The sequence below is a fragment of the Toxotes jaculatrix genome, chromosome 4 (assembly GCF_017976425.1).
Source record: "Toxotes jaculatrix isolate fToxJac2 chromosome 4, fToxJac2.pri, whole genome shotgun sequence".
Lineage (NCBI taxonomy): Eukaryota > Metazoa > Chordata > Actinopteri > Toxotidae > Toxotes > Toxotes jaculatrix.
Window position 1 is genome coordinate 7,011,987 of NC_054397.1, and position 26,789 is coordinate 7,038,775.

The 26,789-nt window shown below is 40.0% G+C and overlaps 2 protein-coding genes across 4 annotated transcripts in view; one reads left to right on the plus strand and one right to left on the minus strand.

Moving 5' to 3' along the window:
* Nucleotides 1-5,153: 5,153 nt before the first annotated feature.
* stox2a (storkhead box 2a) lies at nucleotides 5,154-21,938 on the plus strand. Of its 3 annotated transcripts, none has more exons than XM_041035171.1 (4): nucleotides 5,154-5,702; nucleotides 15,108-15,260; nucleotides 16,711-19,246; nucleotides 21,094-21,938. In XM_041035171.1, the coding sequence occupies exons 1-4, from the start codon at nucleotides 5,363-5,365 to the stop codon at nucleotides 21,293-21,295; spliced, it is 3,231 nt and encodes a 1,076-aa protein (XP_040891105.1). In that variant the 5' UTR covers nucleotides 5,154-5,362; the 3' UTR covers nucleotides 21,296-21,938. The 3 variants fall into 3 exon arrangements, with proteins under 3 accessions (XP_040891105.1, XP_040891106.1, XP_040891107.1); XM_041035173.1 differs by lacking the exon at nucleotides 5,154-5,702 and adding an exon at nucleotides 14,290-14,304; XM_041035172.1 differs by lacking the exon at nucleotides 15,108-15,260.
* Nucleotides 21,939-25,544: 3,606 nt separating this feature from the next.
* tll1 (tolloid-like 1) overlaps nucleotides 25,545-26,789 on the minus strand; it is a 42,327-nt gene continuing 41,082 nt past the window's right edge. Inside the window, exon 21 of the mRNA XM_041036005.1 lies at nucleotides 25,545-26,333. Within this exon, the coding sequence (XP_040891939.1) occupies nucleotides 26,199-26,333 (135 nt within the window). The 3' untranslated portion in view covers nucleotides 25,545-26,198. The remainder of the gene's footprint in view (nucleotides 26,334-26,789) is intronic.

The window sequence follows — 26,789 nt, forward strand, 5'->3', positions numbered from 1 at the left end:
ATAAAAAACGTCATAGTATAGTATGGCGTTTTTTTCAGACAAAAAAAGTCAAAAAAAATTTTGACCTCAAAAAGTCATAAAAAACGTCATAGTATAGTATGGCGTTTTTTTCAGATAAAAAAAGTCAAAAAAAATTTTGACCTCAAAAAGTCATAAAAAACGTCATAGTATAGTATGGCGTTTTTTTCGGACAAAAAAAGTCAAAAAAAATTTTGACCTCAAAATGTCATAAAAAACGTCATAGTATAGTATGGCGTTTTTTTCGGACAAAAAAAGTCAAAAAAATTTTTGACCTCAAAATGTCATAAAAAACGTCATAGTATAGTATGGCGTTTTTTTTTCAGACAAAAAAAGTCAAAAAAAATTTTGACCTCAAAATGTCATAAAAAACGTCATAGTATAGTATGGCGTTTTTTTCGGACAAAAAAAGTCAAAAAAATTTTTGACCTCAAAATGTCATAAAAAGCGTCATAGTATAGTAAGGCGTCAAAATCGGCCGAAAAAAGTCAAAAAAATTTTTGACCTCAAAAAGTCATAAAAAACGTCATAGTATAGTAAGGCGTCAAAATCGGCCGAAAAAAGTCAAAAAAATTTTTGACCTCAAAAAGTCATAAAAAACATCATAGTATAGTATGGCGTTTTTTTTGGACAAAAAAGGTCAAAAAAAATTTTGACCTCAAAATGTCATAAAAAACGTCATAGTATAGTAAGCCATCAAAAAAGAATGAAAAAAGTCAAAAAAATTTTTGACCTCAAAATGTCATAAAAAACGTCATAGTATAGTAAGCCGTCAAAATCGGCCAAAAAAAGTCAAAAAAAATTTTGACCTCAAAATGTCATAAAAAACGTCATAGTATAGTATGGCGTTTTTTTCGGACAAAAAAAGTCAAAAAAAATTTTGACCTCAAAATGTCATAAAAAACGTAACAGTATAGTATGCCGTTTTTTTTTTGACAAAAAAAGTCAAAAAAATTTTTGACCTCAAAATGTCATAAAAAACGTCATAGTATAGTAAGCCATCAAAAAAGGACGAAAAAAGTCAAAAAAATTTTTGACCTCAAAAAGTCATAAAGAACGTCATAGTATAGTAAGGCGTCAAAATCGGAGGAAAAAAGTCAAAAAAATTTTTGACCTCAAAAATTCATAAAAAACGTCATAGTATATAGTAAGGCGTCAAAATCGGCCGAAAAAAGTCAAAAAAATTTTTGACCTCAAAATGTCATAAAAAACGTCATAGTATAGTATGGCATTTTTTTTCAGACAAAAAAAGTCAAAAAAAATTTTTGACCTCAAAAAGTCATAAAAAGCGTCATAGTATAGTATGGCGTTTTTTTCGGACAAAAAAAGTCAAAAAAAATTTTGACTTCAAAATGTCATAAAAAACGTCATAGTATAGTATGCCGTTTTTTTCGGACAAAAAAAGTCAAAAAAATTTTTGACCTCAAAAAGTCATAAAAAACGTCATAGTATAGTATGGCATTTTTTTTCAGACAAAAAAAGTCAAAAAAATTTTTGACCTCAAAATGTCATAAAAAACGTCATAGTATAGTATGGCGTTTTTTTCGGACAAAAAAAGTCAAAAAAATTTTTGACCTCAAAATGTCATAAAAAGCGTCATAGTATAGTAAGGCGTCAAAATCGGCCGAAAAAAGTCAAAAAAATTTTTGACCTCAAAAAGTCATAAAAAACGTCATAGTATAGTAGGGCGTTTTTTTCGGACAAAAAAAGTCAAAAAAATTTTTGACCTCAAAATGTCATAAAAAGCGTCATAGTATAGTAAGGCGTCAAAATCGGCCGAAAAAAGTCAAAAAAAATTTTGACCTCAAAAAGTCATAAAAAACGTCATAGTATAGTAAGGCGTCAAAATCGGCCGAAAAAAGTCAAAAAAATTTTTGACCTCAAAAAGTCATAAAAAACGTCATAGTATAGTAGGGCGTTTTTTTCGGACAAAAAAAGTCAAAAAAATTTTTGACCTCAAAATGTCATAAAAAGCGTCATAGTATAGTAAGGCGTCAAAATCGGCCGAAAAAAGTCAAAAAAATTTTTGACCTCAAAAAGTCATAAAAAACGTCATAGTATAGTATGGCGTTTTTTTCGGACAAAAAAAGTCAAAAAAATTTTGACCTCAAAAAGTCATAAAAAACGTCATAGTATAGTATGGCGTTTTTTTCGGACAAAAAAAGTCAAAAAAAATTTTGACCTCAAAATGTCATAAAAAACGTCATAGTATAGTAAGCCATCAAAAAAGGACGAAAAAAGTCAAAAAATTTTTTGACCTCAAAAAGTCATAAAAAACGTCATAGTATAGTGAGGCGTCAAAATCGGCCGAAAAAAGTCAAAAAAATTTTTGACCTCAAAAAGTCATAAAAAAACGTCATAGTATAGTATGGCGTTTTTTTCAGACAAAAAAAGTCAAAAAAAATTTTGACCTCAAAATGTCATAAAAAACGTCATAGTATAGTATGGCGTTTTTTTCAGACAAAAAAAGTCAAAAAAAATTTTGACCTCAAAAAGTCATAAAAAACGTCATAGTATAGTATGGCGTTTTTTTCAGATAAAAAAAGTCAAAAAAAATTTTGACCTCAAAAAGTCATAAAAAACGTCATAGTATAGTATGGCGTTTTTTTCGGACAAAAAAAGTCAAAAAAAATTTTGACCTCAAAATGTCATAAAAAACGTCATAGTATAGTATGGCGTTTTTTTCGGACAAAAAAAGTCAAAAAAATTTTTGACCTCAAAATGTCATAAAAAACGTCATAGTATAGTATGGCGTTTTTTTTTCAGACAAAAAAAGTCAAAAAAAATTTTGACCTCAAAATGTCATAAAAAACGTCATAGTATAGTATGGCGTTTTTTTCGGACAAAAAAAGTCAAAAAAATTTTGACCTCAAAATGTCATAAAAAACGTCATAGTATAGTAAGCCATCAAAAAAGAATGAAAAAAGTCAAAAAAATTTTTGACCTCAAAATGTCATAAAAAACGTCATAGTATAGTAAGGCGTCAAAATCGGCCAAAAAAAGTCAAAAAAATTTTTGACCTCAAAATGTCATAAAAAACGTCATAGTATAGTATGGCATTTTTTTCACACAAAAAAAGTCGTAGTATAGTAAGGCGTCAAAATCGGCCAAAAAAAGTCAAAAAAATTTTTGACCTCAAAATGTCATAAAAAACGTCATAGTATAGTAAGGCGTCAAATTCGGCCAAAAATAGTCAAAAAATTTTTTGACCTCAAAATGTCATAAAAAACGTCATAGTATAGTAAGGCGTCAAAATCGGCCGAAAAAAGTCAAAAAATTTTTTGACCTCAAAAAGTCATAAAAAACGTCATAGTATAGTAAGCCGTCAAAATCGGCCGAAAAAAGTCAAAAAAATTTTTGACCTCAAAAAGTCATAAAAAACGTCATAGTATAGTATGGCATTTTTTTTCAGACAAAAAAAGTCAAAAAAATTTTTGACCTCAAAATGTCATAAAAAACGTCATAGTATAGTAGGGCGTTTTTTTCGGACAAAAAAAGTCAAAAAAAATTTTGACCTCAAAATGTCATAAAAAACGTCATATAGTAAGGCGTCAAAATCGGCCAAAAAAAGTCAATTTTTTTTTGGCCTCAAAATGTCATAAAAATGGTCATGGTATAGTAAGGCGTCAAAATCGGCCAAAAGAAGTCAAATTTTTTTTTGTCCTCAAAATCTCATAAAAATGGTCATAGTATAGTAGGGCGTCAAAATCGGCCAAAAAAACCCTAACCCTAACCCATAGTTCCACTTACATCCATCGTGCGATTGGGTAAAAGGCCTCTCCCAACCAAGCTCACGGGCTGAATTTCAACCCCAGCCCCTGTGTCTTGAGTGTGAAAGGGCAGGATTACTCCAGATTTGGCATGCCTGGAGGTGAGAAGAACTGGGCCACCAGATCCTGAGGCCCAGAGCCAAATTAAACTGGGCCTCAGATTCCTTCACTGCCAGCACTGAAGCACTTTACCTAAACCTGCTTCCACAAACAAGCCATTTACTATACTGGATGTTCTGAATACAAAGAATCACAGCTGACACCTGTGTGGCCAATAATATACCTTTAAATTAGAGTTTGATTTTAACCACTAGTATACAAACATGACATGCATTTGTTTTCTTCACCCCTATTAATGTTACGAATATGGTGTTAGGAATGGAAACAATCTACAGGATAAACAATCAAGTAAATCATTTGTTGCTAACATGATTGTGTTAACTGTACTGTATGGTTGTTGGTGGATTTATCTATTGTCTATTTGCAGCAATGTGGCAATAGATAAATGCACCAGAGTGAGTGTTAATTGGGGGCTGACTTGTAATCCAGTGGTCCCCCGTGAAAGCTACAAGCCAAACAAACCACTGTGTGAACACTGATCTGAAACCACACTGATGTTAAAATAGTGAAAATGCCCTCAAACCCACGGTGACTTCATCGAAATCAATTCAATTTTATATATATAGTGCCGAATAACGTAAGTTATCTCCAGACACTTTTCATATAGAGCAGGTCTAGACCTGCTTTAACTCTCTGTTATTCTATATATTATTAATATTACATCTTGTGTCTTGCAACAATCCAACACCCCAAAATATTCAATGTACTGTAAGACCAAGAAGAAAAGTAGAAAGCTTTTAGATTTAAACTATTAAATTTTGTGATTTAAAAATAAATAACAATCAACGACTGGTCGATTAAATATGATATATATATGTGTGTGTGTGTGTGTTTTGTTCTTAATTATGTGTTTTTTGTTCTTAATTATGATTTCCATTCATCTTTGTGTGTGCTCTTTCTTCTCGGTGACTGTAAAGTTAGACTTGAACTTGATATTGCATTGTATCATATGGTGTTTCTATTTTTATGGCTGCTTTTTGGACATATTAGTGTTGAGCCAACCCTTCGCCAAACTTTCTTTTTTTAAGTAGTGTTAAGAGACCGGTAAACACAATTTATTAAAAAAAAAAGGCTGACTTTGGTGGATTTTCCAAATCGAAAATAGGGCTTTACGAGTAACACCTGAACGCAGCACAAGTCCTCGCCTCTTTTGTCGCTAGAAATAGGCTCTAATACTCTTTGACAGTTGGGGATAGTTGGCTGCAGTGGACGGCGTGTCAGGTTGCTGATTTCCCTGGTTTTGTATGTCGCACCTGTGTTTAACACTTCTAACGTCGCGCTGCATACTGTGGATCAGCGCACAGTGTTTCTTTTACCCTGTCTTTAATATGTTTACACTAGCCTAAGACTGTCAGGCAGTCTTGGGGAAAAAAACAGCGTGCTATAAACAATGTCGTGCACTTGTTGTAGTTTTCTTCGATTTCCATGCGGATAAACTGTGAGTGAAAGCAGGCATGGAGAAGTTCCTTCAGATAGCTCCGCACTCTCTGGCTCTGGTGCTGTCGCAGGTTGGCAGAGCAGATGAAGAGGACTCACCATCATCACCGGCCGTGCTCTCCGTGAAGTTACAGCATCACAGCGGCTACGAGGTCTTCGCCAATTTCAAAGCCGTAAACATGCAGCACTTCTGGAACAAGGCGCTGACACACGCTCTCTCCGAGATCTTCTTCCTCGGGTGGATAGATGAGCATGTGCTGCTGATCCAGGGCAAAGAAGTTCACCTTCAAGTCCTCAGGAACGGGTGGACCAGGCGGACACTAAAACCGCCGCAGGGCTTTGACATCAAGTGCATAGGTGGGTATGTTTGTCCATCATGTCATTCAAGTGTAAATATGAAACAGTGACAATGCATTTAGCCAAAACTGGAAAAATTACAGTGTCCAACGTTGCCTTGGCGTTAACAGAAAGTGGGTGATTCCTCTTTATCTTCATTCCACGTGGATGTGTTCTGAAATCATGAGGAAAAATGCTTGGATTATAGAGACAGCACTGAGACCCTGAGAAGTCTGAGTTATTCATATGTTTGGAAATTTGGCCTACAGGATGGCCAAAAAGCTTAATTAAAGCAGAATCAAAACAGATCTCTGTCAGTGAAGGGGACTAAAAAAATATATATATAAAAAAAAAAAACAATCACAATGAGTGTTCAGGAAGTATAAGATTTAAACAAAATTGCTAAGTCTTGGCCTCTATTCCATTCAAAGTCTGCAGGGAGTAGACTAAAAAAATGTGATTACTGTCAGGCCATATTCATATGCATGTATAGTTGTCTAGAGCTTTGACACTAGGTCTTGGATTTGCTGACTTATTTGAGACTTTACTCCCAAATGACTTGCAGTGACTTAGACTTGAAATTAAAATTGAAAGTCTTACTTCTGACACCATAAAGTCCAAGAGAGAAACAAGAAAAGATAAATAAAACAACATCAGGGAGGCCTTACATAGCTGCCTATTTATTTATTATGCCTGTGCATTGCAAGTGCTTGGTTGAAGTAAAAAACATTATTAACTAGGACTTTGTAGGACTTTTCATTCATGCTGAACTAAAAATTAAGATTTGCTGTCATAGTTTATCAGCCTATTAACTACTACACATCTTTATTAATTTATTTACCTGCAGTTGGTGGCTCTTAAGAGTTCTGTTGGTTGTTTCATGCTGATTTCCACACCTCTTTAAATGCTGGCAAATGCTGATGATTGGCATTGAACCTTAAATGACCCTCCTTTGTAACTGAAGGAGGGTTGAGTTAAAATACCTGAGGTTTTTACATATCATGAGTCTGTAAGTGATGATAGAAGTCCTGCTGGCAGGTTGCATGAAGCCAGTTGAAGCTAGTCTGAGTAAAAAAGGAGTTTAGGCAGCATCCTGCCTTATAACCTCAGCTACTTTGTGTCATGTAGGCTTAATCATTCAGATTGAAAAGCCAGGACTGAAACCCAGTTATACTACAGTTCAACATTCCCACACTCATACTCATCCTCTTCTGACAAGGCTATAATTCATTGAATGTGCTGGTACAGGTTTGGACAACTTGAGGTTTTCAGCACGTCTAACCGTTGCACCCATCATACTGCCCTCACAGCTTTCCCTGTCTGAGTGTGTGTGTGTGTGTGCAAATGAGAGAGAGGCGTGCAGCCTGTCATAGATCATCTTATTTATGTCTGTTTCATAATAGAGTTTTGGTTTAGATCATCTAGTCCATCAGTGAACAGCATTAAACTGCAGCAGAGAAAAGCTTATGGAGCAGAAGGGAGGGATAATGAAGACATGTGGAAGTATTACATTTTTAGTACTTGTTTGTTCAGTACATTGGTCTTTGTATGCAACTGACACAATGCTCCTAAATGAGAGCATGGTCAACATGATTAAAGTTTACCTAATGCATTAGTCCTACAATTGAAGGGAAAATTAGCAGGGTTTTCAGCAATGTTTAATAGGGGAGGAAAATATTAATACAATTTTTATGAGAAGCAACAGCTGCGTTCCAGAGAAAAGAACAGCAGTGCTATCACATTCAGCAAATGAGGTATATTTAAAGCTGTACTTATCAATGTTTTTAAATCAAATGAGTTTGTGTAATGTGAAAGATGTTGCTTGTGGTCACAAAGCCACGGAAAATTATCACTCGATTCTGCAGCTCCCCTCAACTTTTCAGGGCCTTTTAGCATTTTTCAGCTAATTGTTTTGGTTTTACAACCTACACCATGGTTCACACTAACAATTACTGTTGTTTACAGCAGTAACAGGAAGTTTTTTCCATGCCAAAACCTGCTAGTCACAAAGTTAGAGACTAGCTAGCAGCTAAAGAGCCAGACATTTTCTCAGTTTCACAACAGTCCAGGAGTTGGTGCATACCAAAATAGGGCTAAAAGGAAATTGAATATTGGACTTACATTGTCAAAAAAAAAAGCCAAAACGACTTCATAATGAGACTATATCAGTGTTGTGTTTACGGTGTTTTGCAGTCCAAACGACAGGTTAAACAATTAGTTCAGGTTAAAGGAGTATGACTTTTGTTTAACCCAATAATTATAGTCTCAAGCTGTGTCAGGATCTTATGACTTCAGCTAAACAGTTTCCTGGAGGAAATTTTGCAGTGTGTCCTTTGAATTGGTTTTTTACAGATCTGCAAGTCATTTCACAGATTATTTTCCAACAAGAATTTGGGATTAGCCACTTTATATTTGTGTCAACTCAACCTGTGTACTTTCTGCACAGGCACAACAGTGACTAGACTCTTCTGTGTTTTGTCTGAACTGGAAATCTGAAGGTGTACTGAATGGTCAGACTCTTCTGTGGCTCTGTGTACGTTATCAGATTTCTGCATTTGAGCTGCTAGACGCTGATTGTTTAGAAATGAAAAGCTGCAGTACCTTAGGGTCTGTTATAGTCCAAAGTATATCTTAAGATAGACTGCGATTGTGTGAGGTTCATTTGTTTCTGTGTCTGCCCATCAGAAGAGGTGACATAGCTTCACTAACACTACTGAAGCAAACACTGATAAGCTCTGGAATGTTTGTTGTATAGCTAATAACTCACCAGACTCTATAATGCCTAAACCAGCCGAGCTTATATGATCTTGGTGCAGATGCAAATGAGACACTGGTATATATTTTTTTGGTATAGGTTTTTCACAATAGGGCCCATAATCTAGGATAGATAATAACCTGGAAATCAACTTAGAGTCAGTTTGTTATGTTGCAATGCATGTTAAAGACTGGAGGTGTTTTTCATACTCACCTGTGCGCTGGCATTATTGCGCAGCATAATCAGTCTTTAGTTTAATAGTAAGCTCATATGAATTTAACTAGCAGTTAAATGTTAACCATTTTGCCTCTTTGAGATCAGTGGAAACAGCTCCCACATGCAAAACGTTTCTGTAAATCAGATCTCTTTGGTTTTTTTCATTTTAAAGCATAAATAAGTCCTTATATTTTTAGTTCCAGCTGCCGTTTTTATTCTGATGGAAACGTTTTAATCTACAGATGAAAAGCAGTGCAATATTGATTTTCTAGTGTGAGCTGCAAGTCGTGGTGTGACTCATTTTCTTAGCCATGGTGTCAAGATGTTTGCGAGACAAGTTCAGACAAAGTTCAGACAAATTTTCACCAAAGACTATTTATTAACTATGTTTTTGGCATAATGTGTACTTGCAAAATCACACGAATAACTATAATAATAATTGACTTTCATTAATCAATTTTGAAATGGATATCCCTTGCACAACAACAAAACACAAAGTCACAGGTATTATTGAGGCTGCAGGGAAACAGGGACTGATTAAAAGCTTTGTCACTTAAAAAAAAATCTAGTTACCACAGTTGTGTAAAGTCTCAGTCTCATTTTGATGTCAGACTGTTACACATACTATAAAAGAACTACAGTTTTGCACTGTCCAGATTTTCCACCAGACTGCCTGAGAATGCTTGATCAGGGCTGAGAGCGAAAAAGTAGCTGGATTAATACATTTATGCAAAAGTTGTGGATTTTCAACTGTGTGGAAACAAAGTGTTTTTAATACTGACAATTCAATCTGATTAACTGAGGGACTTTGTATCCGTTAGCAGACTATAAACAATGGACTGGGAGGAGTGTGTGCTCCTAAGGAAGGAAAAGTGGAGCATTTGTTCAGGAAAACACTACTGCACTCCATTCCCTGCTTTAGCCGACTCCTCCATTGGAAGGAAAGGGAGGGTCCCAGCAGAGAATGGAGGGAAATGTTTGACGCAGCAGAGAGATTTGTTGCCGTATATCTTAATGTCAGATCAGGATGTGTTATGTCGGCTGTCGTGGCTTTTGTCACTCTGTACAGTGTCTGGCCTAAAGAGTGCACTTTCATCAAGCATGTTTTCATTAATGGTCCACTGGAGGGCAGACCACCGGCAAAAAATGGAAGTTGGTTGGGGTTGTAATGGGTAACAAATCGTTAAGTGTTAGACCACTCACTCTGGCTAACTGCTACCATAAACAGAAGGATAGTTTTATGCTGTCATTATGTTAATCTAAACACAATTTACCATAGGCGTATGTTATATGTATCATGCATTCGGGGTATGTTTAATGGCAGAGTTTAATACGTTCTGGCTGGTAATATGTAGCTTAAATCATTATGCATGCACAGTTAGATTAGTGTTATTTTACTCTGCGCTGATGTACTGAACCTAAACGACATTTGTTACACAAGTATAAAAGCATTTCATGAGAATTCAATAACATGTAACTTGTATGTTAAACAGATGTTTACCTAGTGATGTGGCACTGTGGATGGTAGTCTTGATTGCTCAGTTGGTCTGCTCCATTAAATGGTTTGCCATGAAGTTTAGTAGATATTTGTGCTCCCCGGAGGATTACGCAAATAGCCCTAGTAATCCCTACTCTTCATCTAGCACCGTCATCAGGTCAAATCTTCAGTTTGTCCAGATACTTTTAAAACTGGTGACATTCACATCAGCCTAATTTGTCTTTATTGCTTATTAACCAACGTTAGCATGCTAACACACTAAACTAAGATAGTGAATATTGTAAACATTATACCTGCTGACCATTAGCATGTTAACATTGTCACTGTGAGCATAGCATGCTCATGTTAGCATCTAGCTCAAACCCCACAGCTGTGGCTAAATACAGATTCGTGGAGCTGCTAGCGTGCCGCTGTACACTCTTAGTCTCATTTTTAAGTAGGTCATGGACTCTAAGACCATGACGCCTGGTAAACCTATGATGGTGCACATCAATAATAAATCATAGTAATCCCCTCTCGAGCTGCAGCGATTTTATTTTCATCATCAGTCAAATTGCTGAATATTTTCTCAATCAATCAATTAAGGTTTCTGCCTACAAGATGTCAGAAAATATATATAATCATATTATAGGTCCTGTAGCCCAAATTCAATATCTTCATATTGCTGGTTTGATCTGAACAAAAGTCCGAAAGCCAAAGACTATTTAGTTCACAGCCTTATCTGACAAAGAAAACCTGCAAATCTATACATTTGGGAAGCTGGAACCAGTGATTGGCAATGACTGAGATTATTAATAAGTTATTAAAACAGTTGCTATTGATCAATTAATCAATGAATCCACAGTTCTTTCCAGCTCTAATTGGCTCACTTTTGGTTCAACCAGGATTTTCTAGCAAAAATGTAAACTATTGTGATCACTATGCACAGATAGGTATGTTTATCAATTCTTCCCACTACCAGGATATGACACTATTTTTTTCTCCCCACTTTGTATAATTGTGTCTCGCAAATCGTGCTGAGGGAGGTCTAATTTTCAGCAGCGATGCAGGAGTATTTTCTGTCCGTGTAAATGACAGTCAGTCCTCTTCTATGTGGTGTCTGTCTGCTTTCTGTCTTGAGTAACTGGCTCTTTAAGGGAACAGCACTCAGAGGTAACAGCTATGAGATCATCGGCTTGCGTCGTCATGGCAACAAAGGCTGTTGCAGCACTACTGAGAAATAAAATGGCTGGCGTGGTGTCGCTCTCCCTCCTCCTCCTCCTCCTCCTCCTCCTCACCCCTCCTTCCCTTCCCTTCCTTTCCTCTTTCTCTTTGGTATCAGTGAACTGGAGCAGATTGGTTGTGACACTGTCCCCCCTCCACCCGTGCCCCGTCCTGCCCTCTCACTTTGCTCCTTATTCTGTCCCTCCAACCGTCCATTCACACTCCACACATGTGAGTCAGCAGGAGTCCGCAGCGAGCAGGAGCTGCCACTCCGGACATGATTAAGGCGATGCTTCTAGGTTTTTTTTCTACGGGGAGTTCAGCTGTTATCCACACAGTTTAGTTACTGAATCAACCGGTGGAAAGCACTGATGAGAAAGGAACAAATCAGCGCCTTTACAATGACTCCCTTCGGCTGTGGCCCTGTCAAGTCTTTAGATTTGGTCTTACACTTAGGTGAGACATGAAAAAGAGGAAGGATGGTGGTTTAAGGGGCCGCTCATCTTTCAGGAGCAGAGGTACAGAGAGGGTGAGGGAACATGAAGGGGGAAGGAGGGTGAGGATGGGAATTTAGCCAAAGAATCAGAGCTCTTCCCATTCCCTGGACATCACCTGAGGGCTGGAAATTTTTCTTTTTTATTTGTCTGTGTGTGTGTGTTTTGAACTGTTGATATTTGCTCTCCTCTCTGCCTTATGTATGTCCTCAATCTCTCTCTCTCTTGCATCCTCTCCTCCCGCCCCCCTGCCCCCCCAGCCTCAATCACCCAGACACAGACGCATGCATGCTCACGCAGAATCGCGCGCAGCAGGCGGATGCGCGCATACACACTCTCTCTCTCTCTCTCTCTCTCTCTCGCTCTCTCTCTCTCACACACACACACACACACACATACACGTACACACACATACTCACACACCCTTCCTGGAGGTGCTGGGAGCAGCTGCAGCATTAGCGTTGAAAGAGATTTGCCGTTCACTGGAGTTTGCATCCCCCCTGTTAATGAATGGATGCTACGGTGATCGGCTCAGGAGCTTCTTCCGTTGGATTGCGGGAAACGGTGGATATCTATTCTTGAATTTATTTATTTATTTCTATGCTCTCCATTTTTTTCTCCCCACCCTCTCCTGGTGTGCTGTTGTCGAAAGGACGATGGGGTCTTGTGCTTGATCGGATAAAGATGGAGGTGAACGTGGCGTCTCCGGTGCGTGGCATACTATTGAGGTTTCACTGCCCATTAGGGTGAATGGAGCTTTTATTTCTGTTTTTTTTTAAGTGGGCTCTTTTGTTTTCCGGGGATCGGCCAAGCACTCCTGTGGTGAATTGAGCTATTGTCGAAGACTGGGCCTCCTAAAGCTTTGAATCTTTGACCATCCATCCATCCCCTCCCTTCTTTCCCCTGTTACCTTCTACTCAAAAGGAACAAGCGGATCCCAAAACCTCTACTGAAATCTCTCCTCACCGTCCTCCTTACTTCCAATGCCCCATTTCCCTCATCTCTACCCCTGCCCCCCCACCTCTCTCCTGCTCCCTCCTCCCACATCAGAGCGGCTACGTAATGTGCCTCCCTACGCATGCAAATGGGGATGCTACAAATGGTGGCTGGGACTGATGCCGATGAAAGGGTGATGCCTCGCGCAATCACCTGCACCTCTGCCACCGCTGCCACTGCTGCAGATCAGCCTGGGAGAGCCCAGCAGCCGATGACAACCACCCACAGTGTGAACACAGTCGTTTGTAGCTTGCTCGTGGATGTAAATGAGACGTGTGTATGTGTGTGAAGGTGCACACTGGTTCCTGCCATGTCTGGTGTGTGATCGCTCTAGCGGGACGTTCTTACTGATGCGGGGGAGGCACTGAGCCTGAGGTTGGTCGACCTCCCCCTGCACACCCCCTTCCCCCCTTCCCCACCTCCCTCCTTCCTTCCCCCTCCTCCTCCCCATTCCACCACCCCACCTTACCTCGGAAGCCCCCAGGGGGTGAAGGCCACCTGGTAAAGGGGTCACAATGAAGAAGAACCGCAGCAGCAATCTGCGGCGGGCCTGGCCCAGCTCGGAGCTCACTGAACGCCCGCTGGAGCACAGTCTCTCCCGTAGTGAGAAAGACATCCGTGTGCAGAAGCAGCATCTTCCTCCCCCTCCTCCTCCTCATTTCTCTCCGTCCCCGCCAAGTTATCGTGCGCCAGGTGAGTCAGACACTCCCACCAGGACAAGCTCCACCCTCTCTACGCAGAGCTGTTCAGAGTTTCCAAAGACATAGTTTGATTTGAGGCAGAGTTCAAAGTGGACAATAGTTTATGTTATGTTTTCAAGTCCAAAATGTTGATAACTTTCCCTTTTCTTTAAAAATATATTTAATCCAAATCTCTGTAACTTTCCAAACCAATGGTAAAACACTGAAAAAATGGACTTTTGTCAATTTTCTACCATTTAAATGTAGTTTGTGATGTGTAATACTTTCTCAAATTCCCCAAAGTTCAATAGTTGTAGTATTGCATCCCCTTTGCGCCAGATTTTGTCACAGATTCATATTTTGTGTTTGTTGAGATTGCAAAAGGGCTTTGGGGCCATCTCATATCATGAAGCCTTTCCCTTCCTGATATGAAAAGCATAATCCTTTCAGTCCTTTTTATTATAAATATTTGCATATATATCTGCAGTCTGTCTTGATTCATTGTAAGATGTGAAACATAAACACTACAACCTCATTCCCACACTCCTTGGAGATTTGTATGCTCCAAAAAAAAAAAAGAAAAATACTATAAAAGCGAAAGACAGGGTGATTTTCTTTTGTACCAATCCAGCTTTTCTCATGTTCACTAGAAACCGAGTAAAGCCCTGTAGAGCTACATAAAGCTTAAGGGGCTGTGATACTAAGCAGAGATAACGTCATCGTGTTGCTTAACTGACCATTCAGCTGAGTGTGGTGAGGAGGCAGGGCCCTGCACCGACAGGTAAAAGAGCCGTGTGCCGTAATGGACAGCAAAACTTTAAAACTGTCATCACTCAGGTAAAATTAATTCTGTAAACTACCTGTGAATCTTAGAAAACATAAGTTGACTATTATAAATCATAATTATTAATAGATTAGAATTAGATCAGAAATGGAAGGTTTGATGTTACGGTGTGTCCATCGAATTGTGTGATTCTCTATCGATCGCCAGATTTAGGTCAGGGGAAAGGGTCACTACAGCACAGATGTTGCAGCAGTGGATTCAGTGCGTTTGCTTTACAGCCTTTCAGTAGGGCAGATGTTTGCTCTCAGAGGGGCTTGAAGCCAGGCGTGCTGGTTGTGGGATGATCTCACTTCTCACTACTGCTGACAGCAAAGCCAGCTTAATTCGACAAAGGCAAACAGAATTTCTGTGTGTAAGCTCTGAATGTGGTGCTAAAGTCAGTTATATTCTGTTAAATTTCAAACATGTTGATTTTGACTCACTGAGGGTTTGTGTGAGCTTCCTTTTCTGTTTGTCAGATGATGTGAATCAGATAAAGAGGTGGCAAAGATTCAGGTGATCTCACACTACGGCTACGGTTGCTGCAGCAGCTGCCTCGTTTTGCTAACCTACGAGAAACAGGAGGAATGAGAGGCTAAGGAAGCACAGAGAGGAGGGGTGGAGCCGTTCCAGGCAGCATGCAAACTGCTGCTGTTTGACCATTACATCATAGCTTCACACGCTGCGCCTGCTGTTCATTCATGATCTAACAGTTGTGCTTGTGCCTCCTCCTCCTTTTCCTACTCCTCCTCCTCCTGCAGGTGACGTGTCTCCGATCAGTATGTCACCCATCAGCCAGTCACAGTTCATCCCGCTGGGGGAGATCTTGTGTCTGGCCATCTCTGCTATGAACTCTGCCCACAAGCCTGTCAACCAGGAGGCTCTGGTGGAGCACCTCACTGCCAGCTTCCCAGGTACAATCCTCTTACCTCGTTCCTAAAATGGGACTGCACTAAAAGCATGCAGAAACTGTTTTTTAAAATACATTGGTTACCTTCGTTTTCTAATTTGTTGCCTGTTAACAGCATTTTTATTAATCATCCCTTTACAAAATTCACTGAGCAAAAGATTCAGACACTTTTAAGTTTTATATTTTAAATACATCTACTATAGAGGCCAGGTTCAAAGAGCAGAATAAAGATCTAAGTAGCCTTTAAACATCTATTGATCTCACTTAATCGGTTCCTGACACATTTCAAAGATTAATTAAGAACTGAGATATTTCAGTGCTTAAAACAGCATCAGTATGCTTCAGCAGGAATAGAGCGGAAATGATTAGTCAAATAGGCAATTAGTCGATCGACAGAAAATTAACTGGCAAATATTTTGATAATCGACAAAATCGTTTTGTCGTTTTTCAAGCAAAAATGCCTCTCAAATACAAGAGTTTGATGCTTTTCTTTGTCATGTGTCATTGTGAATGGCAATATCTTTGATTCTTAGACTGCTGGTGGAATAAAATCTGAAGACGTCACTTTGAGCTGTAAAATCTACTGACACGCAGGGAACATCCTCAGCTCCTTAACAAGGTTTAAGAGCACAGGTTTAACCACTGCGTAGTCAAGTTGTTAGTTTTTAATGGGAAGTGTGTCCTTCAGATCTGTCTTTACTTCTATACAATATCAGCGTGAACTTATAGATTTCATCATTTCTGTGAAAAAAAAAAAACTTACACAGGGGTGATGTAATGTCAGGCAACACATGGTCTTGCAAGGCAATGGTTATGAATGGTGTTGTTTATTTAATGTTGATTTGGTAATTTACAGTATATTAAAACATCATGTCAGATGAATAATAGCGTTTTGTATGCTGATGAAATATTCTGTCAATCGAGTAATCTGGGAACTGGAGTGATTAGTTTATTAATTTATTCAAACACATCTTGTAATATGTGGTATGGGATAGTAATAGGATATTGTTACTATAGTAGCTGTACAAGCCATGGGAGTTCCTTAAAAAGGATGTGGATCTGTGTGAGCTAAGGTAGGGGTAAATTAGGGAAAAATCAGTTTAGTAAACAAAAAATGAAAAGAAAAACCCTCTTCATGTTGTAAAATAAGCACAAAATATTTTGATCATTCTCAGCAATTTCTAGAGGATTATGAAAAAAATAAAATGACATTTTTTTAAATAAAAATATAAAAAATAGTAGTGAGATCCCTGCATTTCCAAAAATATAGTAAATACGTAAGGCTTCATTTCAGGGAAGTATGTATAAAATGTACCAGGAAACATCTAGAATATTTCTATGCTGTTCAATTAAAGTGTCAGAATAGAAGATATATTTATTATTTATGCAGTAGGTGATACTGTCATACAGTTGGTAGATTTGTGCATCAACTTAGTATAATCTGTTTCCTGCAGGCGTGCCTACACCCAGCTCAGAGGTTCTGCGACATACCCTGAACATGCTGGTGCGAGAGAGGAAGATCTACCCAACTCCAGAGGGCTACTTCATTGTCACTCCCCAGACCTACTTTATCACTCCCTCCCTCATCAGAACTAACAACAAGTGGTATCACCTGGACGATCGGCTACCAGAGCGCCAACCGCAACAACAGCAGCAACAACAGCAGCAGCAGCAACCTCAGCAGTGCACTTCGCCTCAGTCTGGCAACGTCACACCATCTACACCAGGCTGCCTGAGAGAGAGACCTCCTCGCAAGAATCACAATGACTCATACAATTCCTATCGTGAAGACCCCTCCAGACTTCACGCCTCTGCGCTCCAAAGCAAGTCACCAAAGGAGCACAGGGGAGATTCCTATCAAAGTAAGCCACCCAAGGATCACAACAGCGGGGAACCTCCACCGAGCACATCAGCCAAGGAGCACCGAGGAGAACCGCCTTCATATCCTTATCCCCCACTTCCCACCTCCCCTCCTGTCCAGCAGCAACCGCCGCCTCAAGATCCAGCCGACAAGAGCAAAAGCATCACTTCTTTCCCTTATAAAACTGACACTCTGACCAAAAAGAAAGAAGGAAGTGGTGGCAGCGGAAGTGGCGAGAAGCAATCCAAAAGGTTTGGACTCAGGCTGTTCAGACTGAGTTTCAAGAAGGACAAAATGCGGCAGCTGGCCACCTTCTCAGCCCAGTTCCCCCCAGAGGAGTGGCCTCTTCGTGACGAGGATGTTCCAACCACGCCCATTCCCCGCGAGGTGGAGATGGAGATTATCCGCCGAATCAACCCTGACCTAACAGTGGAGAATGTGGCAAGGCACACAGCTGTGATGAAGAGGCTGGAGGAAGAGCGTACACAGAAGAACAAGGCGGGGTCTTCGGCCCAGCACAGTGCACGCAGCAGGAGGGGGAGGGGCCACCGGAGGGCTCCACATGGTAAGTCCCGTTCTCATAGCAAACCCAGGACCTCTAGGGGAGACCCATCTGAGGGTTCAAACTGGGACCTCGTGTTCATGGAAAGAGATTACCGCTTCTTTAGCCACTCGTTAGTACGCTCTCCTCGGGAGGCCATGTACACCTTAGAGCGCAGGCGAAGTGGAGGTGCAACATACCTGGTCCACAGCAACCCCAACATTACGGAATCGTACTGCCCTGTTACCCCTGAGTGGGACGTATCTGGGGAGCTGGCCAAGAGACGGACGGAGATGCCCTTCCCCGAGCCGTCACGTGGAACGTGCCAGTCGAGAGTGCAAAGAAGTCACAGTCACAATCAGGACAGGAAGTCGCGTCACGAGAGGTCAGATCAAGCTAAAGAACGATCTCGGTCCATGGACAACTCCCTCAAAGGCCTGTCACTGGGTGCACCAGAAGACTTTGAACCCAGTCTGGAGGAGCGTAGTCATTACTACACTGATGACGGCACCCTGCGGGCCACGCAGAAGTCCTCCCACTACTCAAGGATCATGTTCTCTGCTGCTAAGTTCCACTCTGATTTTAATGTGCCTGATTTGGGGAAAGGGAGTTTGGATGAGTCAAGGATCCGGAGTACGATGGAGAGGAACAAAAGCAGAGACAGCCTGCCAACGTACAATGAGCTAATGGGACTTTCTCCTAAGCCCTCAACAGATGAGTACTTCCAGTGCAATACATCAAATGAAACAATCCTAACTGCCCCTTCGCCTCAGGCAAAATCAGAATATGACACATTAACCTCAACAGGGGGACTCCGAAAGGGCTCTCCAGCTGACCGCCAAACGCCTCACCTCACCTCTCCTCACACGATGGAGTACAAAGAGGATTTGTCGGCAGCAAAGGGACAGAACGGCTCGGTGCGACTGACACCAAGCCAGACACCAGAGCCGGTGCAAAATGCCCGTTTGACGCCACACCAACACAATGTAGATCCCGGAGGGGGAGGCGGCGGTATGGTGATCAAGAGGAAAGAGATCTTCAGCAAGGACACTTTGTTCAAACCTCCACACAATGCCTTGTCCACAGGCTATGTGGACAGCAGCTACACCAAGTCCGGCACATTGCGGAAAGCCTCACATGCCAAATCAACAGAGGCCCTAGACAATCCTGAGCCCCAGCAGCCTTCCAATTCAGCCACTTCCTCAGCGTCACCTGCAGTTTTACCGGGCTGCTTAGAGCCAACAGTCCCCTCCGCCTCCTTTGACTATTATAATGTATCAGATGATGAGGAGGAGGAAGAGGCAGAGGAGGACTCGCACAAAGAGTTGGCGACAACAGAGGACAACAAAGACCACGGCGAAGGGGGTGGTAACGGTGGAGGCAGTGGTGGTGGCGGAGAGGGAACAATGCAGTGGCTCCTGGAGCGGGAGAAAGACCATGATCTGCAGCGGAAACTGGAGACCAATCTGACCTTACTCAGCCCCAAGGAGACAGAGAACAGCAGCAGCCAGAAGTCGGCCCACTCTGCCCGTTTGGACAGCATGGACAGCAGCAGTGTTACGGTGGACAGTGGATTCAACTCCCCCAGGTATGTGGAAAATTGAACTGTACAGTAAAAAAAATGGATGTTGAGGGAGAACACAGTTGGGCCAAACATATTCCTAAATGTTTGGGTTGCTCTCAAACCAGGTATTAACATATCTACAGTTATAGTTGAGTGAAATGTAGCTAAAGCAAAACAAAAGGTGTCATACTGGTAACTTTTATTTGGCTTTTGACAATTTATCCATATTTTTTTTTATCCACCTGTTAACCTGCCTTCTTAAAAATGCCTTCACTGTAGTTGGGGATTCTCCCAAAGTGAGATGATTGATCCATCTATCACAAAAGAAGGATAAAGAGGATGGTTTATGTACTTACAGTACAATTCAGGGCTTAACTTACTAATGTCTGATGCTACAGAATCGGTTGTGCCAGTTTATCACATAAAAAGTTAAATCAAATCATCCTGGTAGCCTAGTGCTTAGGAGGCATGTCACGCAGTACCAATTTCCATGGTTCCAGTCCATGCGGGGACATATTTTACATGTCACCCCCTCTACCATATCCCATGTTTCCTGTCCAGAAGCACCAGTTTCCTGCTTTAACAGCAGACCAATGACAGTTCCCAAGAGTAGACATACAGCGTGTTTTTTTTTTCAATAAAAAGTGTACAGCAGTTTTATGCTCACACCCCGCTGCACCAGTTTCAACCCTGGTACACTCCTATGACTGTAAATATGTAAACTGAAGAGTGACCACTCTCACAATCAGATTCACAGATTCCAACCACTTTCACTACAAAGATGAAAGACTTAAAAAAATCTTCCATTACCATCAGATTCATGATGCAAAACAATAAGTCAGCATGCAAATAATTGATTAATTCTGTTAATTCTATTGACTGGTCTACTTGGAATGGCATGTAAACTTTAGTAATTCACAGATACAGTGGATCACATTGAGTTTTGACACACTAGTGTCAACAATTTCTTTTGTTTTATCTTGATGGCAATACATGGCTTTTGGAAGTTTGATTGTAATAATGACGAATAATAAATTTTTTCCCCAAATTTAAACAATACTGTGATATTATTAAGTAAGAAGCATATAAAAGTAAAGTGCACATGAACTTTAGAATTGTTCTAACTTCACTTTAACAACTTTAAATATCTGTTCATCAGACAAACAAATGTACCAGGAAGCTGTGAAACATGAGCACAGAGCAGCAGTTTGTGATGCAGCTAGGCAATAGTTTGTTGGATTTAATAGCCACAGTCAACCTATGATAACTATTGCCTAGCTCCAAAAATTTCCCAAAATGCAACCCTGTTAGCCCTAATCCTAATCTGTCATTGGTCCCCAAAATATCTGACAGATATTTCCCTCAAGACTTGGTAGAGCCCAAAAACAGAGCAAAAAGTGAGTGACTGTTGTACTGGTATTCACCAGGTGGTCAGAAACATAACTTAAAATGAATGATAATGTTGCTCCACAACTGCTGGATGTGTAAATATGTCAAAGTTGTGCTCATAACCCGTTTCCACTGCCCCCAAGTGGCAAAAAATGTTATTGCAGGTTTAAGACTCAAACTTGCTTTATCTATTTTTAGCATCTCTTTTCTATATATTTGCACGTATTTTCAAGATAAATGACATTAAAATGTTTGTGTGCTGCCTTCCCATTTTCTGGAAGGAATTTTCAGTTTTTCATTATTCTTAGTAACTCCAGTTTATCTGCTTCTTTCTTCAGTCAAAATGTGCTTTAAAATAGTATTCCCCTTTCTTGTCAACCACTGCGTATGCTGTACATAATATGAAATTTGTCATCATGTATTTTAATTCATGGCGTATTTTGAAACCAGAAACTTGACTTTTGTTACCTCTTTTGTGCCAGGACACGTGAAAGCCTTGCATCCAACACATCCAGCATTGTGGAAAGCAATAGACGGCAGAATCCAGCGCTGAGCCCAGGCCACATTGGCACCAGTAGTATCGGACTGCCATTCAGCTTTCGCGCCATCCCAGAGCCCCCCACCACACAGCCTGAAAAACTCCAGAAGTCATCGAACTGCCTGGCCTCCATCACCAGCGTCTGACGGGCAGCACAGACTGAGACCATGAAAGTGGTGGAGGAGAGAGGAAGCGAGGTGTTTCACCATTTTGACCCTCACTTTCCTCAACCAACACAAACATACATACACATAAAAAACACGCACTTACACACACATCTTCAGACTCCTGAGAATCCATTTACTGGGACTGTTACAAAAACAGGCATGGCTTCAAGAGACTGTTCCCACAGCTTCAAGAACTTTACTGCAAAAAAGAGAAGAAAAACTACAGAATATCAAGACCACAGTAGGTGAAGAAACCTACCTGAAGTACTTTGATTTTGGTGACATGGACTCTAGTTTGGCTTATATCAAGATTCTTGATTACTGGTATTGGAAAGTAGTAGACTATAGGATTCAAGTTACATTTGGAAATATCAAAAACTTTTTATATTACTTAACAATACATGTCCAATTAAATGTTCTTCTTCCTGAAATAGCGTCAAGTTCTTCAGGACGATTCAATGTATCAGCACAATGTCGAGACAATAAAAGTTGATCCTGAGAACAACGAATGAAAGATATAAAAACATAAATCAGCTCAGATTTGTGTACCGCAATGCAAATGATGTATGTATACTCGATACTTTTGATATCCTAATTATTATAATGGTGGTATTAAAGATGCTATGTGACCAAAATGATGTTTGGACGAAGTGAGCTGCACCTCACCCCTCACGTGGACATTACAGAACATCACAGGTACTCCACAAAAAAATCTCAACACAAGGTCGGTTTTGTAGCTGATCTGGAGCTTTTGATCATATTATGTGATCTTCCTCAGTGGACTGAGTTTGCTCAGTTGTCATGGTAATGTAGATGCTGTTGTGAGATCTTTTTGTCAACTACTCTTTCCAAGGAAGGTTAAGAATTAACTTTTCCATATCATAAATGATACTGGGTTATAGAGTAATTGATTTAAAGTTAAGAGGTTTGTGAGGTCTCAATCATGGTGTTAACATGAAAAGTTTAGGTTTACGTTGGTGACACTGAGCTTGCTGGATTTGCTTCTCTTTGATCTCTGATTTTCACTTCTCTAGGTCTTGAGACAGTGTAGACATGGTGCATCGTGGGAACTGTAGGCAGAATGAGCAGACTGTGTAACCAGTCACTATAACTGATGACAACTGAGTTGACTCAAGGGTTTTCTGAATGTCACATGTTTTTTTTTCCCTTAAGTAATTTTTAAGCATAAAATTAATTTGTTTTAGCCTCTCAAATGTGAATATTTCCTGCTTTTTTAGTTGTCTGTGATAGTAAATTGGTGCCATGGTGCACTGTGGGAATTGTAGGCAGAATGAATAGGCTGTTTCTAGTTTCATTAGAGGAAACAGTTCCTAATGAACTGGTGACACTGGGGTCTGTGTGTACATTCGATTAGAGGTAAGTGAGACAAGGCATTTTTTTGTAATTTGGGTGAACTGGTCCTTAACTGACTGCAGACCTGACCCAGCCCTACCATATATGGTAAACAGGGTACAGTACAAAAATGTTACACAACATCAATACCACAAAGTTTTCTCTAATAATAAAAGCTCTAATTAACAGAATTATATCTGCTTAAAATAAGAGTGTCTAACATGTTCAATCAGTGTTCAGTATCCGTCTCAGTAAAGCTCATGGTCTCATGAAAAACCTACAATGATTAATTCTAAGTTAAAGCAGTAGAAATATGGCAAATTGTTGGAAAGCTCCATTTCAGAAAACTGACTGTTGAAAAGCTCAAACTTGGCGCCCTCTTGTGGGTAGCTGGTGGTACGAGCATCGTTTCTAACAGCTCGGGGTGTGTGTGTGTGTGTGTGTGTTGCACCAAATGTGTGACAACTGAAGCCCGTCAAACTGATCCTATAAAGGTAAGCGGCTTGTCCTCATACACTAACAAGCTGTGGTGTTTAAAATGGGTCAAAATATGTTCACAGAACGTCAACAACGTCAGAAATAAGACTTTAGATTATAAGAAAACCAACCTTATTGTTACTTGCCACAAAACTGTAACGATGCATTCAATATTGTTCAATTAAGATTTCACTTCTAACCCACCTGGACTGACACATTATAAATCTTGATAGCCTCACTGAATTTATCATAAGAAAGTGTGTCAGTACCCACGGTGCAATAGTGTGATAACAGTGTTGGATCTAAGGGGTTTGATGTAGAGTCTGAAGTCTGCCACTGGTGTTAATTATAGAATCAGCGTTTAATTGTAATGAACTAATAAAATTATAAAATGGACTTATACTGAAAATGGATAAATTAAATTTGCATCGCAAATGTTGACAGGGCAGAAACAGGGGATCTGGTTGGACAGCGTTCACATGTGGTCAGATCTGTGGTGTTGGCAGGAGCTGTGTGTGAGGTAAGAGCTGGCCAGAGTTCCTGCTGCTGCTGCTGCCCTCAGGGTTGGTTAATATTTTAGTGGCACACTGCTTGGGCGTCTTTAAATTACAGAGAGCTGTATTTAAACTAAGTGGAATCTCAAAGTGCAGTAGGCTAATAGCTAATACAGGCCTGTGAATTAAGAATATTTTGTGGTACATAGTGTTTCCAAAGGTGAAGAATGAACTCACATGCTCTAAATAAATACTTTTTTTTTTTTTTTTTTTTTGGTTAACATGGGTGAGTGCAAAAAAAAAAAAAAAAAAAATTCCATGACAACTAGGCAAACTCCATCTGCTGAGGAAGATCATGTGACATAGTCAAAAGATCCTGGAAAGCTACTGAACAGTGGGGACATTTTTCTTTGGTCAAAAATTTAAATTCATAACAGCTATTGTTTATTCATTAATTATAACTTAACACTGTCAAAAATGATTCAGGGGGCACTCCCTAGACTCAAAGAAGAACACACAATAATTGTAGAAATACAATCATACAACTAGGAAATTGAGTGACTTTCATTACATCTGAGTCATCAATGTCCCATAATTCATCACTGGATAGAAAACAATGTGCTTTAACAAAGGTAAATGCCAGGATTTGAATTATGGATCAATAGATGACACTTGTAGTACTCATCTTATCTAAGAAAGTCAAAAAACCAGAACCCATACACAACGCAAAACATAGCAATAATATATGAAACACGTGTTGTTTTTACCTGTGTGTATTTTAATGACTGATGCAGAGGACGTCTTGTCAGTGTCTTGGGACTTCAGACACAGAGGTGGAATGATGAAACAAAGACTACAGTGGATCAGGGTCACCTGGAGCTTGGCACATACAGCAGTGAATGATTCAACTTAAAAACATGCAGCTTACAGACATACACACATTATTTCTCTATAGTCCCCTATAACACACTTACACATAATGCATTTAACACAGAAACAATGCAGCCTGTATGCACTTGATACTCCTTCAACATTACAGCACTTTGCTCTCCACGCTCCAAGTTTACAGAGGAAGTGTGTTTTCAGATATTGGTTGGGAAAATGCACAAACATGAGGTGTGTGGTTTTTTTTGTGTATTTGTGGATGTGTAAGCACGTGTGTATGTATCTCTGAGAGCAGCTACAAAAATGACACAAATACACATGCACCGTAGACACTATCTCACACACAGGCGACATTTCCCATGTTATGTTTTTTTTTCACACAATAAAACCATTCAAGATCTTCAAACAAATGAAATACGCTGCCAAAAAAACCCTTGAAAACACTCTGATGACACAAGACACCTATGCAAGAGCACAGGAGCAACCTCCGATAGCATACATTTGGTTCTAAGGCAATATTGTAGTTCAACAGGACTAGTGCTGTTGACGCAGTGTGCTGTTTGCACGCTGACTGTGTCTCCATTTGAAAACCTTCATTCAATCATTCAGTGTATTTTTATTTTAGCACCATGGGAATCTCTCGTTCAGTCAGAATCGTGCCACTCAGAGAGACAGCTGTGAAAAATATTCCCTTACGATATCCACTGAAAACAACAAATAATAATAATAACAAAAAAAAAAATCTTATGATTATTAGAGTTGAGGAAGAAACTGGAAACATCCATGAAAGTTGCTCAGTTTGTTACAAGATGTTGAAAATCAAAAACAGCATGGACACACACACAACATAATGCAAGGCTTAACATTAACATCACAGATCATTTGGAAATTCTCCATTTGCATCTTTTATTTTTTTTTTTTCCATTCCACAATGGTCATCTGCATAAGCTTTAAGCAAAAAGGGTAAAGGACGGACTTCAGCCTTTTGTTTGTTCTTTTCTCTGTACACACGCACGCACGTAAACACACATACAGTAAACACAATGGGTTTTACAATAAGACATGAAATAAAATCATCTGCAGCCGTTCTGAGCTGGGTTGAAGAGACCAGTTCCCAGGCATCAAAGGCAATAAAAATGTCTGTTTAGTGTTTCCTCTCAGTTACTGTGGGTGATAAGCAGCCGTCTGATCACAGTAAGTCGCATAGTTCAAGGATTAAGGAGCCAGAACAGACTCCTGGATGCATTTCCTTGTAGCTCTTTAGTTCCTTTAGCATCCAAAGTTTATAATTCTGAATATGAATCTAGGGTGTGTGTGTGTGTGTGTGTATTTGTGTTCGTAATCTTTTGCTGTGCAACCATGAGTATCTCAGTAAACTGATTTGGATCTGCTGCAACCCTCTTTTCACACTGAACGAGGGCAGCTTGATGTGCGGTGATGAAAACCATCTCCTCCACGAAAATGGCTCACTCAGTCGTCAGCGCATTTCCCCACGTCTGCTGAAACTCATATCGATATCTCGTTGTTGTTCCTGTTCACGAAAGTACTGTCTTCCTCATCTGCCTGTGTCCGAGATGGGGGGACAGGCTGTACTTTTCTCGTTGCCATGGTGAAGGTCAGGGTAACAGTGGCGGGGCTGCACAGAGGTCAGAGGTTGCGGGCTGCGTGTGAGGTCATTTCCTGGTGTGAAGGCTCTCCTGGAACTTAGTGCTCGTGTAGAGGATGTGGAAGCCCTTCTTGCTGATAGTGTCATCGCTATGGAAACGGATCAGCATGGCATCTCCGGGCGAGTAAATCCCTTCCCTGGGCTGAGGAAGGGAAGATTGAGGGACATGTGAAGCTCAGACATTTAAAGGTTCATACCAGAGCTTTTGCATGTTTTAGTTCATTTTCTACATATCACAGTCTTTACATCACAGGTAGCCATGTTTTAAACCATGCTTTTGTCTTTTAGCTTTTTCAATATTTTTTCCCACCTTTCAGACACCCCTTATTTTCTCTCTATCCAGGCCCTATATGCCAATGAACTAGTAAACTTTTAAAAGTGAATTGAGTTGTGTAACGCGTTACAGTGAACATCACAAGGACTAATGTGCACAACAGGTTACAAACCTACCAGTAGTTTCATGCCATTCCACTGACCTACAGGGGGCAGTAACATGTCAAGAAAAGCAGCAATATGCCAACAAAGAGAAGAGGGAAGACAGCTAGCAAGTAAAGTCAAATGCTTTGTGAAGAGGGAAATGTATTTAACATGTTTGGTA

Bases quoted from the DNA above. Each gene is read 5' to 3' on its own strand.
- stox2a (XM_041035171.1), top strand. From the start codon at position 5,363: ATGGAGAAGTTCCTTCAGATAGCTCCGCACTCTCTGGCTCTGGTGCTG. The intron at 5,703-15,107 runs GTGGGTATGTTT...CTCCTCCTGCAG, and splicing joins CTTTGACATCAAGTGCATAG to GTGACGTGTCTCCGATCAGT. The intron at 19,247-21,093 runs GTATGTGGAAAA...CTTTTGTGCCAG, and splicing joins AGTGGATTCAACTCCCCCAG to GACACGTGAAAGCCTTGCAT.